We start from the raw sequence: 14,661 nt of genomic DNA on the forward strand, positions 1-14,661 counted from the left end.
AAAACAAAAACAAAAACAAAAAACACACACACAGAGAAAATACATTTATACTTCTGAGTATTCTTCTAAAATTTCAGACTCCTCCTAAGGAATCAAAGTTTCCTGAGATGTCCAAGACCTTCCTTGATTCTTTTTTGTTTATTTCAAACCAACTTCAAAATTAAATGTTCAAACTAAGAAGTCACTCCAATATTTTCTCTCAAGCAATTTAATTTCCTTCATATGTATATAAATATATATTTTTTTTTCTTTTTTTTTCCCACCAGGGACCACTGGAAGTAGCCCAAGTGTTCTTGGCTGAAATTCCTGCTGATCCAAAACTCTATCGACATCACAACAAGTTGAGGTTATGCTTTAAGGAATTCATCATGAGGTAAGAAGGAAAATGGCTGGGAATTTCAGTAGAGCAGTGGTTCTCAAAGTGCAGTCTCAGACCAGCAGCTTTAGCATCACCTGAGAACTTGCTAGAAAGACAAAGTCTCAGGCACCCTCCAGACCTGCTGAATTGGAATCTCTGGAGGTGTGGCTCAGCAATGTGCATTTTAACAAGCCCTCCAGGTGATCCTGATGCACACTGAAGTTTGAGGACCACTGCAACAGAGCAATACTACTTGAACTACTAATGAGTAACTAACATGTAAACTATAAGACGCTTTTGTGGCTGGCATCCCGTGTGCCTCACCATCACTTGTTGTAAAACAAGTATCATCATCTTCCTCATTTTACAAAAGAGGAATCGGAGGTTCAGAGAGAGGAGAGCATTTTACTTAAGGTCACACAGACAGCTGGCAGCAGAGCTGAGCTCAGACCAGGTCTTCTGAATCCAAATAGTCCACATGTCCATCAATGTGCTAATATTCCACTGATGCACTAGAGTCCCAGAGGTTCTTTGCATTGGCAGTCTTTGTAGTGTTACAAGTCTTATATCTTATTTTTAGTAAAAAATAGACACTGCCTCAAATTGAGAGAGGCAAGTTCTAAAACCGGGCTTTTCAAAGGTGTTATCCTGTGACAGTTCCCCATGTCAGACGAGTTTCATCTCTCTTCCTAAATTCTGCAATGGAGCTGGCTTCAAGAGCAGTCAGTTAGGAGCTGGGTCTTTAGTCAAAGTCTTGTAATTTATTGCAATACAGACAGATATATTGGGTCTCCAATGGCCCTAAAAAAATGAGTATGAAGGATATGATGGCATTTCTCCTATACGAGAAAAGGACTTCAGAAAAATGTGTACCAATATTTCTTTTTATTCAAAACCTTAGAGAAGAATATTAAGTATAGCAATATCTTCACTTGGCAGATGGGGATAAAGGAGACTAAAGGTTAAAGTTTGCTAAATTCAGTGAAAACTCATCAAAATGCTAGCATTTGTGAGGTTAGAGATATCTCCTTCACAGGCTTTTGTGAGAGGTCCACAACTTTGCTACATATACATAAGACGCACTGTGCCCATCAATGAATCACAGCCACTTGGTAATAGGATGTGTGTGTGGCCTTGTGTGTTTGTATTTGTGCATGTGTGTGAACATACAGATTATCTTGATTAATGTTTTGATATTTGAATTGTTTCCTGTATTTGACAACAATTCTGACAAAAAAAGTAGATTTTTTTTTCAGTACATAATATATATCTTTTAAAAGGCTAGAAAATTATTTGGGGGAATTATTTTATTATTTCATTTCATTTTGTGACAGGGTCTCACTCTGTCACCCAGGCTGGAGTGCAGTGGCATAATCTCGGCTCACTGCAACCACCACTTCCCAGGCTCAAGAGATTCTCCCCTCTGAGCTTCCCAAGTAGCTGGGACTACAGACGTATGCCACCACACCTGGCTAATTTTTGTATTTTTAGTAGAAATGGGGTTTCACCATGTTGGCCAGGCTGGTCTTGAACTCCTGACTTCAAATGATCCACCTGCCTCGGTCTCCCAAAGTGCTGGGATTACAGGCATAAACCACCGTGCCAGCCCTATCTTTTATTTTTTATGGAGACAAGGTCTCACTATGCCATCTAGACTGGTCTTGAACTCCTGGGCTCAGAGATTGGGGGCTTTTTAAATTTTTTTCATATATTTTTATTTAAGATTAATTATGGTTGAAGGCTTCCAAAGTTGACAATGCCCCAGGACCTCTAAAAGGACCTATGTTTAAGGAAATGTTTAAAGAGCACTCACTATATTCCAGGCATGATATTAGTTATGGGAATACAGAGATCTGACTTGTTCCTCTGTTCTTGATGACAGGACATAGCTCTGCATGGCTGAATAACACAATGCAGCATACGCACAGAACTTTAGGAATGACTACCTACAGGAATATAGAGATCAGAAAAGAGAAATCAGTTTCAGGCTGGAGCGTTTGTAGGAGGCGTTATGGAAAACCACCACTTAAATCTTGTCTTAACTGTATAAGTGGAAGACAGGCATTAGTGGGGAAGAGGGAGCCATGACAGTGACCCTGCCTGATCCAAGGTTTCATTTTCAGCTGTTTTAATTACCCATGGTTTGAAAGTATTACTTACAATAAGATATTCTGAGAGAGAGAGAGACCACATTCACATAACTTTTATTTCAGTATATTGCTATAATTGTTAATCTCTTACTGTATCTAATTTGTAAATTAAGTTTTATAATAAGTATGTATGTATAGGAAAAAAACATAATATATGCAGGGTTCGGTACCATTCGCTGTTTCAGGCATCCCCTGGGGGTCTTGGAACCTATCCCCGGGGATGAGGAGGACTGGGTACCAGTGAGTGGAACAGCAGGACCACGAGACTCTGTCAGGAATGCCTCTGATGCACTGGACTCCTCTAAATCCACCTGGAGCAGCATGTTCTCATGAGCATGCTAGGACAAGGAGGAAAGATTGGAAACATCATAATATCAGTAAATGAGGCTATGAATAGAATTTAAATGCACAAGAAAACTTTTCAAGAGAGTGATTTTCATTTACTTAAGTTTGCCTCAATTTTTTCTACTAGTTATAAATCTTGCAATCTAGTATCTCACGGGTACGATCCTTTCCATGACTCCACCTAGGTAAAATGTACTTACAAAATCCCTACTAAACATGTGTTTCTCATTAGCTCCCAGCCCCAGGAAAAGTTACTCCCAAAAGGAACAGAGCCCGGTAAAACTAGTCCCAGGCAAGAGATACAAGAGTAAATGGACTTTCCTAGGATTGATCCTTTTACAAAGTCATGCATTAGAGTTTCAATAACGATGCTACCATTCTCCCCAGATGGCCTGCAGAAATGTTGGATTTTCAAAATGAAATTCACCATTTTCTTTTTTTTTTTTTTGAGACGGAGTCTCGCTCTGTCGCCCGGGCTGGAGTGCAGTGGCCGGATCTCAGCTCACTGCAAGCTCCGCCCCCCGGGTTCCCGCCATTCTCCTGCCTCAGCCTCCCGAGTAGCTGGGACTACAGGCGCCCGCCACCTCGCCCGGCTAGTTTTTTGTATTTTTTAGTAGAGACGGGGTTTCACCGTGTTAGCCAGGATGGTCTCGATCTCCTGACCTCGTGATCCGCCCGTCTCGGCCTCCCAAAGTGCTGGGATTACAGGCTTGAGCCACCGCGCCCGGCTAAATTCACCATTTTCAATGTTGTTCTCCTGCCCTTTTAATGGTGATTCCACATGGGAACCAGTCCCACCTTTCTCCCCGCTGGCTGGGCTGCTGCATTGTTCTAGGAATGCCAGGAGACTGTCAGTGCTTCCCAAACTTCACTGTTCTTATAAATCACCTGAGGATTTGTCAAAATGCAGATTTTGGCCTGATGCAGTGACTCCGCCTCTAGTCCCAGCACTTTAGGAGGCTGAGGTGGGAGGATTATTTGAGCCCAGGAGTTCAGGACCAGCCTGGGCAACATGACGAAACTCCGTCTCTTTAAAAAAATAGAAAAATGTAGCCAGGCGTGGTACTGGTGTGTGCCTGTAGTCCCAGCTACTTGAGAGGCTGAGGTGGGAGGATAGCTTGAGCCCAAGGAGGTCAAGGCTGCAGTGAGCCATGATTGTGTCACTGCACTCCAGCCTGGGTAACAGAGCAAGACCCTGTCTCAGAAAAAGAAAAATCAAAATGCAGATTCTGATTCAGTAGGTCTGGGGTGGGTCCTGAAGCACTGCATTTCTAACAGTCCCCAGGTGCTGCTGCTGCTGCTGCTACACTGGACCAAACTTTGAGTGGAGAGCCTGCAAAGATTGCTTAATTTCCTCCCTTTCACATTTTCTCCCTATTACCTCTCCTTCCTTCCCTAAGGGCTTAATTTCTTAGGCCATCTTTATCATCATTTACCTCTTTTGTCTTCTGCTTCCTCCCTTCAACAAAGCAAACATGCTCGAACTGCTGCACTTGGAACCAACTATAGATGTCAGTTCATCCATTCATTTGGCAATTATTGAGCTCCTACTTCGTGCCAGGCACTGTGCTGCATATGTGAAAGGATGAAGTCCCAAAACCAGTGGGACAAGGCTGCAGGCAAAACAGTACTGCTGCTCTTGATTCATCTCTGTGTGCAAACGCAGCAGTTGGCCTGCCCTCCACTTTATTCCACAGAGATCGTAAGGCATGGGTGAGAGTGTGCTGATGGCTGCACAGCTGTGTAAATTTACTAAAACTCATCAAACTCTACACGTAAAATGGGTGAATGTTACGGTATGTAAATCGCTCTGTGGCTTAATTGCTTCTCAAGTCCAATCTGGAAGTTACAGCTTTTAAAGAATAGAGTAACTATTTTTTCGCGTTGTTTGCACAGGTATATTTTCTCCTCCACTCTGCTAACAGACAGCAGAGGTGACGCAGAAGTGGAAAATGTTTGGGGCTTGAACAGCTCTCAGGTTTCCCCTTTGGTAAGCTCCAGCTTCTCAGCCGACTTGGACTGTAGATCGATAAGCCCAGATTTCCAAGGTGACCATAAATGAGGCTTCTGTTGCTGAGAGCTAATAGCGGAAATGTTTGCATGCCAGGCCCACTGTGTCTAGTGCCACCACTGGGCAGCAACCTTTCAGACTCAGCTGTAGTGGAAGCAGAAACAGCCATAAAGAATCCTGGCAGCCTGACTTGCTGCAGCCAGCACTCATCCAGCCAGTCCTGCAACTCTTCAGACTGTTACCAAGCTGGGATCTCAATCTGCTTCTGTCTTTTCCTGCAATCATAAAAAACATCTCAGGTTCAGAAGCCAAGATAGAGACATACAATGTTCTATCTTCCTCTTCTGCTCCCCCAAAACACCCCGAACATTTAGGTTTTTACATTTTCTCCTTTATACTTATCTGGACTTTCTCATTCCTATAAAGACTAAGTGATGTTAAATTTGTTTTTAATTTAAATAAAAGATAGTAGTACTCATTGGCACCAGTTACAGCTTGCCTTTAAGAGAAGTAGCTTCAGGTACGCCCTGAAAGGGTTCTGCAGCATATATGTGGTCATAGGCTCAGAGAACAGGCTGTTGAGTGGTGGTGTTTTTAAACTGGAGTTGGGGGTCTATGAAGAGGAAGGAGAAGGAATTTGTCCGAGTAGCCAAAGGGCAACCAAATGTGTAGAGTGTAGGTGGAAACAGAAGCAGTAGTTTTTAACTTGAGACCAAGGTCATATGCCTGGCTTATAGCTGGAAATGGGGAAATGGCTTTCCTAGGCAGTATATGTGGCATTGGGGTTGGGAATATGGGCACTCAAGCCAGATTGCCTGAGTTCAGATTCCATTCTGCCTTAACTAGATATGTGACCTTGAGTATTACCTACCCTCGGTTTCCCCAGATGTAAAATGGGAATAATATTTGTAACTATCCCCCTTGTAGTTAATGTCAGAATAAAATCAGTTAATACATGAAACTTAGAATAAGACTTCGTACATACTAAGTGTAACATTATTCACTGGGGCAAATAGGGAACTGATGGATTTGAGTGGGAAATAGAGAATTAATCTGACTTAAATACAGAGATTGTCTGTCCATGATTTGTCTGTCTTAAAGTTTGAATCAGAAGACACAGTGATGCCAATGAGACATTGGCCTGGGAGCAGCAGGATTCTGGGTTTATATCCAACTGTGCTATCCCACAGCCATGTGACTGGACAGGGCACTTTGCCTCTTTGCATGTTAGTTTCATCAGCTATGAAATAAAGAGACTAGAATACAGCATCTCTAATAGTTTATCATTCTCATATTCGATAGATTGACAAGCCCAGATAGTTCATTTACTTAAACTGAATCTGTCAGGCATAATACCACCACCATGTGCTCTGGCTTTAGCCATGTGCAGGGACTGTTCTGAACATTTGATAAGTATCAACTAATTTAATCTTTACATTAATTTATGGCATAGGCTCTTACCACTCTTATATCACAGATGAAGAAACTATGACATGGAGAGGTTAAATAGCTTGTTTAAAGTTGCAAAGCCAGTAAGTAGCAAAGTGGGATCCAGAGTTGAGCACTCTGGCTCCAGAGTCCATCCTCTTAATTGCTATGCTGAGCTGTTCCCTCTAGTGACTATATTCAGTTGCTAGTAACAGAAGTTAAGAGTAGCTTAAATAAGAAATGTATTTTTCTCTCACATTAAATAAGATTGGAGGTAGTCGATGTAGAGCTGTGTAGTGGCCTCATAGAGTCATCAGAGACCCTGGTTCTTTTCCTTTTCTTTGTCATGCCATCCTGGTTATAGTGCACCCATTCTCATGGTCATGATATGGTTGCCAGGGCTCCAGTCATTGTGACCACATCTAGGCAAGTGTCAGGAGTAGAAATGAGGAAAGAGCAAAAAGATATGCCCCTTTCCCAGTGACATCACCTATATTATCAGCTATCCCTACCTGCATGGGAGGCTAGGAAATGTAAGTTTTCAGGTGGCCACACTGCCTGGAGTTCTGCTAGAGAAGAAAGAATGGATATTGAGAAAACAACTAACAGATTTTTTTCTGCCACATTGAGGAACCAATGTGTGGGCTGTGCTGAAAAAGGGGGGCCAAGACTGGGTACAGTGGCTACGCCTATAATCCCAGCACTTTGGGAGGCTGAGATGGGCGGATCACTTGAGTTCATGAGTTCAAGACCAGCCTGGGCAACATGGCAAAACCTCGTCTTTACAAAAAATACAAAAAAATTAGCTGGGTGTAGTGGCGTGCCTGTAGTTCCAACTGCTCGGGAGGCTGAGGTGAGAGGATCACTTGAGCCCAGGAGGCAGAGGTTGCAGTGAGCTGAGATCATACCACTGCATTCCACCCTGCATGACAGAACGAGATCCTCTCTCTAAAAAAAGAGGGGGCACCAAGAGATGCAGAGAGGGTAAGGGCTGCATGACTACTCTCTCTATAGAGACCTTAACTCTATACATGGAGGCCCCAAGATGTTACTGTCATTAAAAGCCAGGAATCCTTTTCTGGAGGTGCAATTTCTTGCCCTTTCTAATCCCTATCAGTCTGGTTTCTGTAGGATTTTGACTACTAGAAAACCCTAGGCATATTTGTTCTAAGAAAATACTTGAATTCAGTGAATTTACCAACAAAGGGAGCATTAGAGGATGTGAGGGAAGTCTGGAATGGTTGTATCACTGAGTGAGAGCAGCACAGATGTTTGTGGACCTAATGAGAATGTTACAGAAAAGACCATTTTTTAAAAGTTGTTTGCAGTGTCATTTTATGATCTTGTGTACATTTTCCAAGAGATATGGCTATTCTCTAGGAGGGATATTTAGCACATGGCCCTCTTTAGCTTAGGGATTTAAATTAACATAGTAGAAATTATTTCAATTTTAGTCAAATAAACTAGTGAATATAACCCAAATGACTGAAAGGAAGAAATATAGAAAAAGTATATAAAGTAATTTTATGCATTATAAAAGTTTAAAGACAAAGTAATATTACTACATAAAATCTATTTTTTTTACTCCAGCTATTAATATATTTGTCTTTATAAAACACCACATTTATTAATTGCTATGTAACAAACTACCTCAAAATTTAGTGGCTTAAAACAAAATTTAATTATTATTGTGGTACATAATAATTTTTGCTTTCCTCATTTCTACTCCTGATACTTGCCGAGGATGTGGTCATGATGGCTGGGGCTCTAGCAGCTGTATTGTGACCATGAGAATGGTTGTGCTATAACTTGGGGTTGGCTGGGCTCAGCTAGGCGGTTTTTGCTTGAAGTCTCTCTCACTCAGTTGCACTTAGCCAGTGGCTAGGACTTGAATTACCTGAATGCTTCCTCACTGATGTCTGGTGTCTGGGCTGAGAATACTCAAACAGCAGGGGCTCCTCCTCTCTCTAACTCTCCTTCTTTCCACATGGTCTCTTCTGCATGACAGCTTTAGGGTAACTAGACTTGTCACAGGATGGTTCAGAATTCCTATAGTACACAGAGAGAGAAACAGAGGCCATATTATCTTTTATTAGCCGGTCACACAGTACCATCTCCACCACATCCTGTTCATTGTGGCTGTCACAAAGAACCACCCACATCTTGATGGGGGTATGGGCAAGGTTCTAGGAGAGCATGTTATTCTTGTGGCCGTTTTTAGAAAATACAATCTGCCATACTCCAGAAGCACCAGTCTGCCTTATTATCACAGCTTCTCATTTAATTCTCCCAGCAACCCTAGGAGATTATATGAGCTTATTATCCCCATTTTCCAGATGAGAAAATTGAAGATTTTCATGGTTAAGTCATCCTGCTAATGAGTAGCAGCTAGTTTCAACCCCAGTTCTGTCTGCGTATAAAGGATTTAACTTAGTCAAGGGCACATGGTAAGCAATCAGTATGTGTTAGCTAACTACTACTACTACTTCTGCAAAGATTAAGGAGAGTTTAGTTAATTCTACCAAAGTTGTCAGAGTTGACTTCCCCAAATTAGCTGTTAGCTTTGGCAGGCCTCATCCCACCTCCTGTAGTCTGCCAATGTTATAAACTTGGGCCTTGAAGTCATCCTGAAACTGATTTTATTTTACACATGGTGGTACTTGTAACTGTTAGTTAACAAGCAATAAAAAGATAATAATAAGGCGTGATATAGATTTCTCAGGATTCAAAGGCCATATACCTTCCCTTCTATTTCTTCCCTAAAACCTTTAATTCATAACCTTAGGTATCCTATAATTTGCTTCAATTAATGTCAAACTTAAAAGATAGGTGAAAATCCAGTTAAGGGAGTTCTTTTGGATTCTGTGTGAGTTAAATCAAGTCCTTCTTCTATAGCAGGCTAATTCCATGATGAAGCTGTGGTCATAGGTTTATTTTTGCCTAGCCAGGTAGCTTTTCCTTGCCACATGCCATCCTCTTCCTCTTTGACTGTCATCCTGAAAATGTGTTCAGTGTTAAGAGGATTTGATAACAATGTCTGGGTATCTCCGTAACGTAGCCCAAATCTAGTACCACTATTAGGAAAATAATGTAAGCCATATTGATCACCCAAATCTTATTCATTTGAAGGATAATATAATTATTACTAATTATTGCATGTTAGGAAACATACAGTCATTATTCTATCCCTTTAAGGTTTTTTGATTTGTAAGTTCCCTTGGGTAGAAGAGTATAAAGCAAAAGACAAGACTTTATCATGCTTAAATAACATGATTTTCTTCTTTGGTGTGTACCATACTATGTAGGAGACAGGGAAAACACCAGGTTTAACAGTCCACAAGCCAGATAACCATGATGAGTTCTAAAGATTTTCTCTTTGTTTTAATGCTCTGCAGTTTTGCCATGACAAGGCTGGATATAGATCTGTTGTTGTTCATTAGAGGATTTATATCTCTCTTCAACTCTATAAAATTATCAGCTGGGGGCGGTGGCTTACACCTGTAATCCCAGCACTTTGGGAGGCCAAGGCGGGCGGATCATGAGGTCAGGAGATTGAGACCATCCTGGCTAACACGGTGAAACCCCTTCTCTACTAAAAATACAAAAAATTAGCTGGGTGTGGTGGTGGGCGCCTGTAGTCCCAGCTACTTGGGAGGCTGAGGCAGGAGAATGGCATGAACCCGGGAGGCAGAGCTTGTAGTGATCCGAGATTGCGCCACTGCACTCCAGCCTGGGTGACAGAGCCATTTCAAAAAAAAGAAAAGAAAAGAAAATTATCAGCTGTTATCTCTTTAAATATTGCCTCCCTCTCATTTTCCATTCCCTTGGAGATTGTATTAGATGTGTGTTTGATCGGCCTTATATCTGTATGTCTCTTAACCAATTTTTTCATATATTTTATTTTTTAAATTTCATTGGTGATTTCCTTGGATCTGTCATACATTTAATTCTCCAGTTATGTCTAGTCTATTATTTAACCTTTAACTTTTCCATTGAGGTTTTTCTCTTTTAGCAACAGCGTTTTTTATTTTTATTATTTATTTATTTGTTATTATTATTATTTTTTTTTGGTGAGACAAGGTCTGGTTCTGTCACCCAGGCTGGAGTGCAGTGGCATGATCTTGGCTCACTGCAACATCCACCTCCCAGGCTCAAGCCATCCTCCCACTTCAGCCTCCCAAGTAGCTGGGACTACAGGCACCTGCCACCACACTCAGCTAATTTTTATATTTTTTGTAGAGATGGGGTTTTGCCATGTTGCCCAGTCTGGTCATTAACTTGTGAGCTCAGGCAATCCACCCACCTTAGCTTCCCAAAGTGCTAGGATTACAGGCATGAGGCGCCACACCCAGCCTAGTGACTGCATTTTTCTTTTTTCTAGAAGTTCTGTTTGGTCCTTTTCTGAACTTTTCCTGGTCTCTTTTTTCATATTCCCTGTTTATTTGTTTTTATCATGGATTGTGTACCTTTTATTTATTTTCTTCTTTTTTTTCTAGTTACATGGTTACTTAGGATTTTATACATTTTATTACCTCTCTATATTAACTTTGGTTTTTTACATTGTTTTATTATCTCTAATTCTTATTGGACTAATTCTTTTGTTTGATGCATAGTTTTCCCTTTTGGTGGTTGGTTTCCTCATATGGTTTATAATTTTTTATTGTGAGCTCATCTTTGGCGGGTGTGGCCCATATGCCCTGATGGAGAATGTGTTCCTCCAGAGCAACTTTATGTTGGTTTGTCTGAGCTGTAGCAATTTCAATAATCTTGGACTGGCTCTTAAGTCATTTTCTCACTTTGAAGCACATACAGTCAAGGAATGTACATTTGTAACTTATACCACGTGTGGTGCAAGCCTAGAATTTCCATTTCTCAAGATGACTTTCTTTCCCATGAATGGCCCTAAGCTGATAGCAAGTTTCATTCTGCCTCTCTGGATAGCTTGCAGCATTTTTCTAAACTCCCTTTCATAGACGGGGTAGCTTTTCAAGGCTCTGGATGATATGCAGGTGGCATATCCAGAATCTCCCTTTGTCCTGGCCAAGGCCAGATCACTAATCTTGTGTGAGCTTTGAAACCCCTTGCCCCCCACACATAGACTTATATGCAGTCCTAAAATCTTAATGGACAGTCCTACTGACAGCTGCCTTGCCACCTGCTCCTGCAGTCACTCTAGCTTTGATTTTTCTCTTTCTTTCTGGCACCTGGTGTTCCCCTTTCTCTTTCAACAAGTTTTTGTTGTGCTTTCCTAGCACTTCCATATGTGTGTAGCAGGAGGGGGCTGAATGCCATCTGCTATGTCTGCCATGTTGCTGTAAATCACAGTGAGATTTTGTAAGTATAACAGCTTCCATTCTGCAGTGTCTTGAGTTTGTCTCTTAGATCCATCACTTCCTCACAGTGTTATCTTGGGCAAGCATCCTAACATTTCTGAGTTTCAGGAACAAAATAGAGATAAATGCTGACTTTTTAGGGTTGTTGGGAAAATTAAACAGATAATGCAGGTAAAACTTCTTGAAACTTCTTCTGGCACATAGCAAGTCAGAGGTTCTCAGTTCTGGCTAGGCTGGCTTCAGTATCCCCTGGGCAACTTTTCAAAATTACACATTTCTGGGCCAGAAGCAATGGACCACACTTGTAGTCCCAGCTACCCAGGAGGCTGAAGTGGAAGAATCACTGGAGCCCAGGAGGTCGAAGTTTGCCATGAGCCATGATCACGCCACTGCACTCCAGCCTGGGTGATAGAGTGAGCCCCGTCTCAAAAAATAATAAAATAAGGTAAAACACACACACACACGTATACACACAGAGATTTCTGGGTGCTACCCCTCAGCAGTTGTGATTCATTAAGTCTGAGATAAATCCCAGAAATCTGCATTTTGAAAAGCTCCACAGGTAACCCCAGTATGTCACCCAGATTGAAAGCGCTCTTAAAGTTATTCAAAAAATCGTAAGTAGTTTCATTGTTCTCAGATTTCTAAGCACTTCGAAGTCATTTATTTCTCCCACACTGATATTTTCATCTCAGATGTGGTGAAGCCGTAGAGAAAAACAAGCGTCTCATCACGGCAGACCAGAGGGAATATCAGCAGGAACTCAAAAAGAACTATAGCAAGCTAAAAGAGAACCTCAGGCCAATGATCGAGCGGAAAATTCCAGAACTGTACAAGCCAATATTCAGAATTGAGAGTCAAAAGAGGTAAGAACAGGGCAGAGGAGGCCTCTTCCTGGGGGATAAAGGGCAGCACATGGGACCCAGCACCTTGGGGCATGCTCTGCTGCACTTGGGGAGCTGCAGAACCTCCAAAGGGTAGAAAAGGGTCCTGCAATCAGAAAGGCTACCAGAGCGTGATTCATTCTGCCTCCATCCTCCCCATCCTTGCTCCTTGATCTCTCCCAGACACCTTGGTGTTGATCTTGTGCCCGGGTATTCCCAGGGCTGAAGGATGGCCTGTGTTGGTTTTTCTGTTTGGTTGGTTGGTTTGTATGTTTGAGTGTGAAGGGGTCCAGACCTTTCACTTATTATTTGCTGAGTTCTCCATGACTGATGTCCATTTCTACCGGGTAATCCACCCCCAACCCTTTCTAAAAGGCTAATTGATCTTTCTTGCTTCTGTATGCTCTCTTTCCCTCTCTTCCCTCTCCTTTCTTAATTTCAGGGACTCCTTCCACAGATCTAGTTTCAGGAAATGTGAAACCCAGTTGTCACAGGGCAGCTAAGAAAATCCGTCTTCATTCGTGGAGACTGTGGCCTTGCAACTCTGCAGAAGGACTCGCTGGTACTTAAAAAATGGGACATTTGCCACCCAGGACCGACTGTATACTCCCTGATCAGCCAGCACTCTGGAAGCTTTGGGCTCCGAAGAACCATGGAATTATACCCAAATGGACTCTGACCAGATTTCTGCCATACTGGGGGGTGGCGGGATGGAGAATGGGTACTCAGGCATGACTGCGTATTTATTAAAGTGTGTTTTTTCACAATGTACCAAACAAGGCATAAGCAGCTTCTCCTGCTGACTGGCCAATCACTGCCCATCTGAGAGATGATTTCCTCTGGCCCATATTTGAATTTATTGGAGTAACTCAAAATGCCTGAGGAAAAATGGAAAAATTATCCACCAATCGATTCAAACTGAACTTCACTCTTTATAGGAAGGGAAGGTGAAGTTGTAGTACGAAACATTTTCAATAAATCTGCAAAGAGAAGTCTTACTACAATTCTAAAAATCATCATGGTTGGAAATTGGGAGTAGATTATTTGTGAACTTGTTACCCTTTTGGTAATGGTGGACTAATTGTTGTATAGTTATTTTTGTTTTATTATTACTGTTACATTACGTTAATTTAACATGCATTTATAGAGGAATACATTCAAAGCACTGATGTAGGAGATACACGGTACTTGGAGCAGTCAGCCAAAAATCACAGATACTGCTTTCACTTAAATGGAAACAATTCTCCAATAATGCTTTGCTTTTTTTCTTATGTCACTATTGCATACTATCTATTTTTCTCCTCTCTGGGACCAAGTTTCTTTTTATAAAGCAATAATATCTCTGTTTTCATTTTAGTACATTGTGCTCTCTGTCAGCATATGTATATTAGCTACAAAATATATTCAACTTTGACTTCTTTTGACAATGTACTTTAGGAAAAAGAGGAACAAAGACATTATTTGATAATTAAATTATATATTTTTAATATGACTGATGACCTTGACTGATAATAAAGATGTAATAAGAATTGCAAGCTAAATGTTTCCCTTTGCAACTCATGTTTTGTGTTTTGTTTTGCTGACAACTCATAATGTTTTGTAAAGCACTTCAGAGAGAAGACAGATTGCATCATCCTGGCCTCCATCAAATAACAGTATCCAAGGTGGCACCTCTTTTGCAATGTTTAACCCTGGTAGTCATGAACGATGACTTAGTTAGGATATTTCAGAACTTTTTGTTTATACCATCAGGTATGCATGAATTTATAAACTGAAAGAGGACTTAAAAAATAATAATTAAAATTCACCAGTTTAAGTGCTAAACTTTTTGTTTTTTAGGTATTTGGGAAAGAACTCTTTTTAAAGTATATTATACACCTAACTGCTTTTTAAAATGAGTACACATGACATATTTTAATTCCATATGTATTCCCCTACTCTTTGGGAGACACTGGGTTGAGACCAAGGTCAAAAAACATTGTAACTGCCCTCCAAATCATCTCCATTTCATGAGGAAGATCTTATACATGTGTAGTAGCCACAGTACAAAACAAACTAGAACAGAGCCCACAGCATGTAACCTTTTCCTGACTAACTCAAGGATGGCCATTTATACCAACACCTATTGTATTAGATTCTGCCCTATAACGAT

The 14,661-nt window shown here is 41.1% G+C and overlaps 1 protein-coding gene across 3 annotated transcripts in view; it reads left to right on the forward strand.

Annotated features, from left to right (window-relative positions):
* Positions 1 to 14,054, forward strand: part of DOCK8 (dedicator of cytokinesis 8) — a 243,141-nt gene extending 229,087 nt beyond the window's left edge. For all 3 annotated transcript variants that reach the window (XM_011956463.1, XM_011956464.1, XM_011956465.1), the window contains 3 exons: positions 267 to 373; positions 12,321 to 12,491; positions 12,952 to 14,054. In XM_011956463.1, the coding sequence (XP_011811853.1) occupies positions 267 to 373; positions 12,321 to 12,491; positions 12,952 to 13,012 (339 nt within the window). In that variant the 3' untranslated portion in view covers positions 13,013 to 14,054. The remainder of the gene's footprint in view (positions 1 to 266; positions 374 to 12,320; positions 12,492 to 12,951) is intronic.
* Positions 14,055 to 14,661: the final 607 nt, after the last annotated feature.

This window comes from Colobus angolensis, unplaced genomic scaffold (genome assembly GCF_000951035.1).
Source record: "Colobus angolensis palliatus isolate OR3802 unplaced genomic scaffold, Cang.pa_1.0 Scaffold419, whole genome shotgun sequence".
NCBI classification, from domain to species: Eukaryota; Metazoa; Chordata; class Mammalia; order Primates; family Cercopithecidae; genus Colobus; species Colobus angolensis.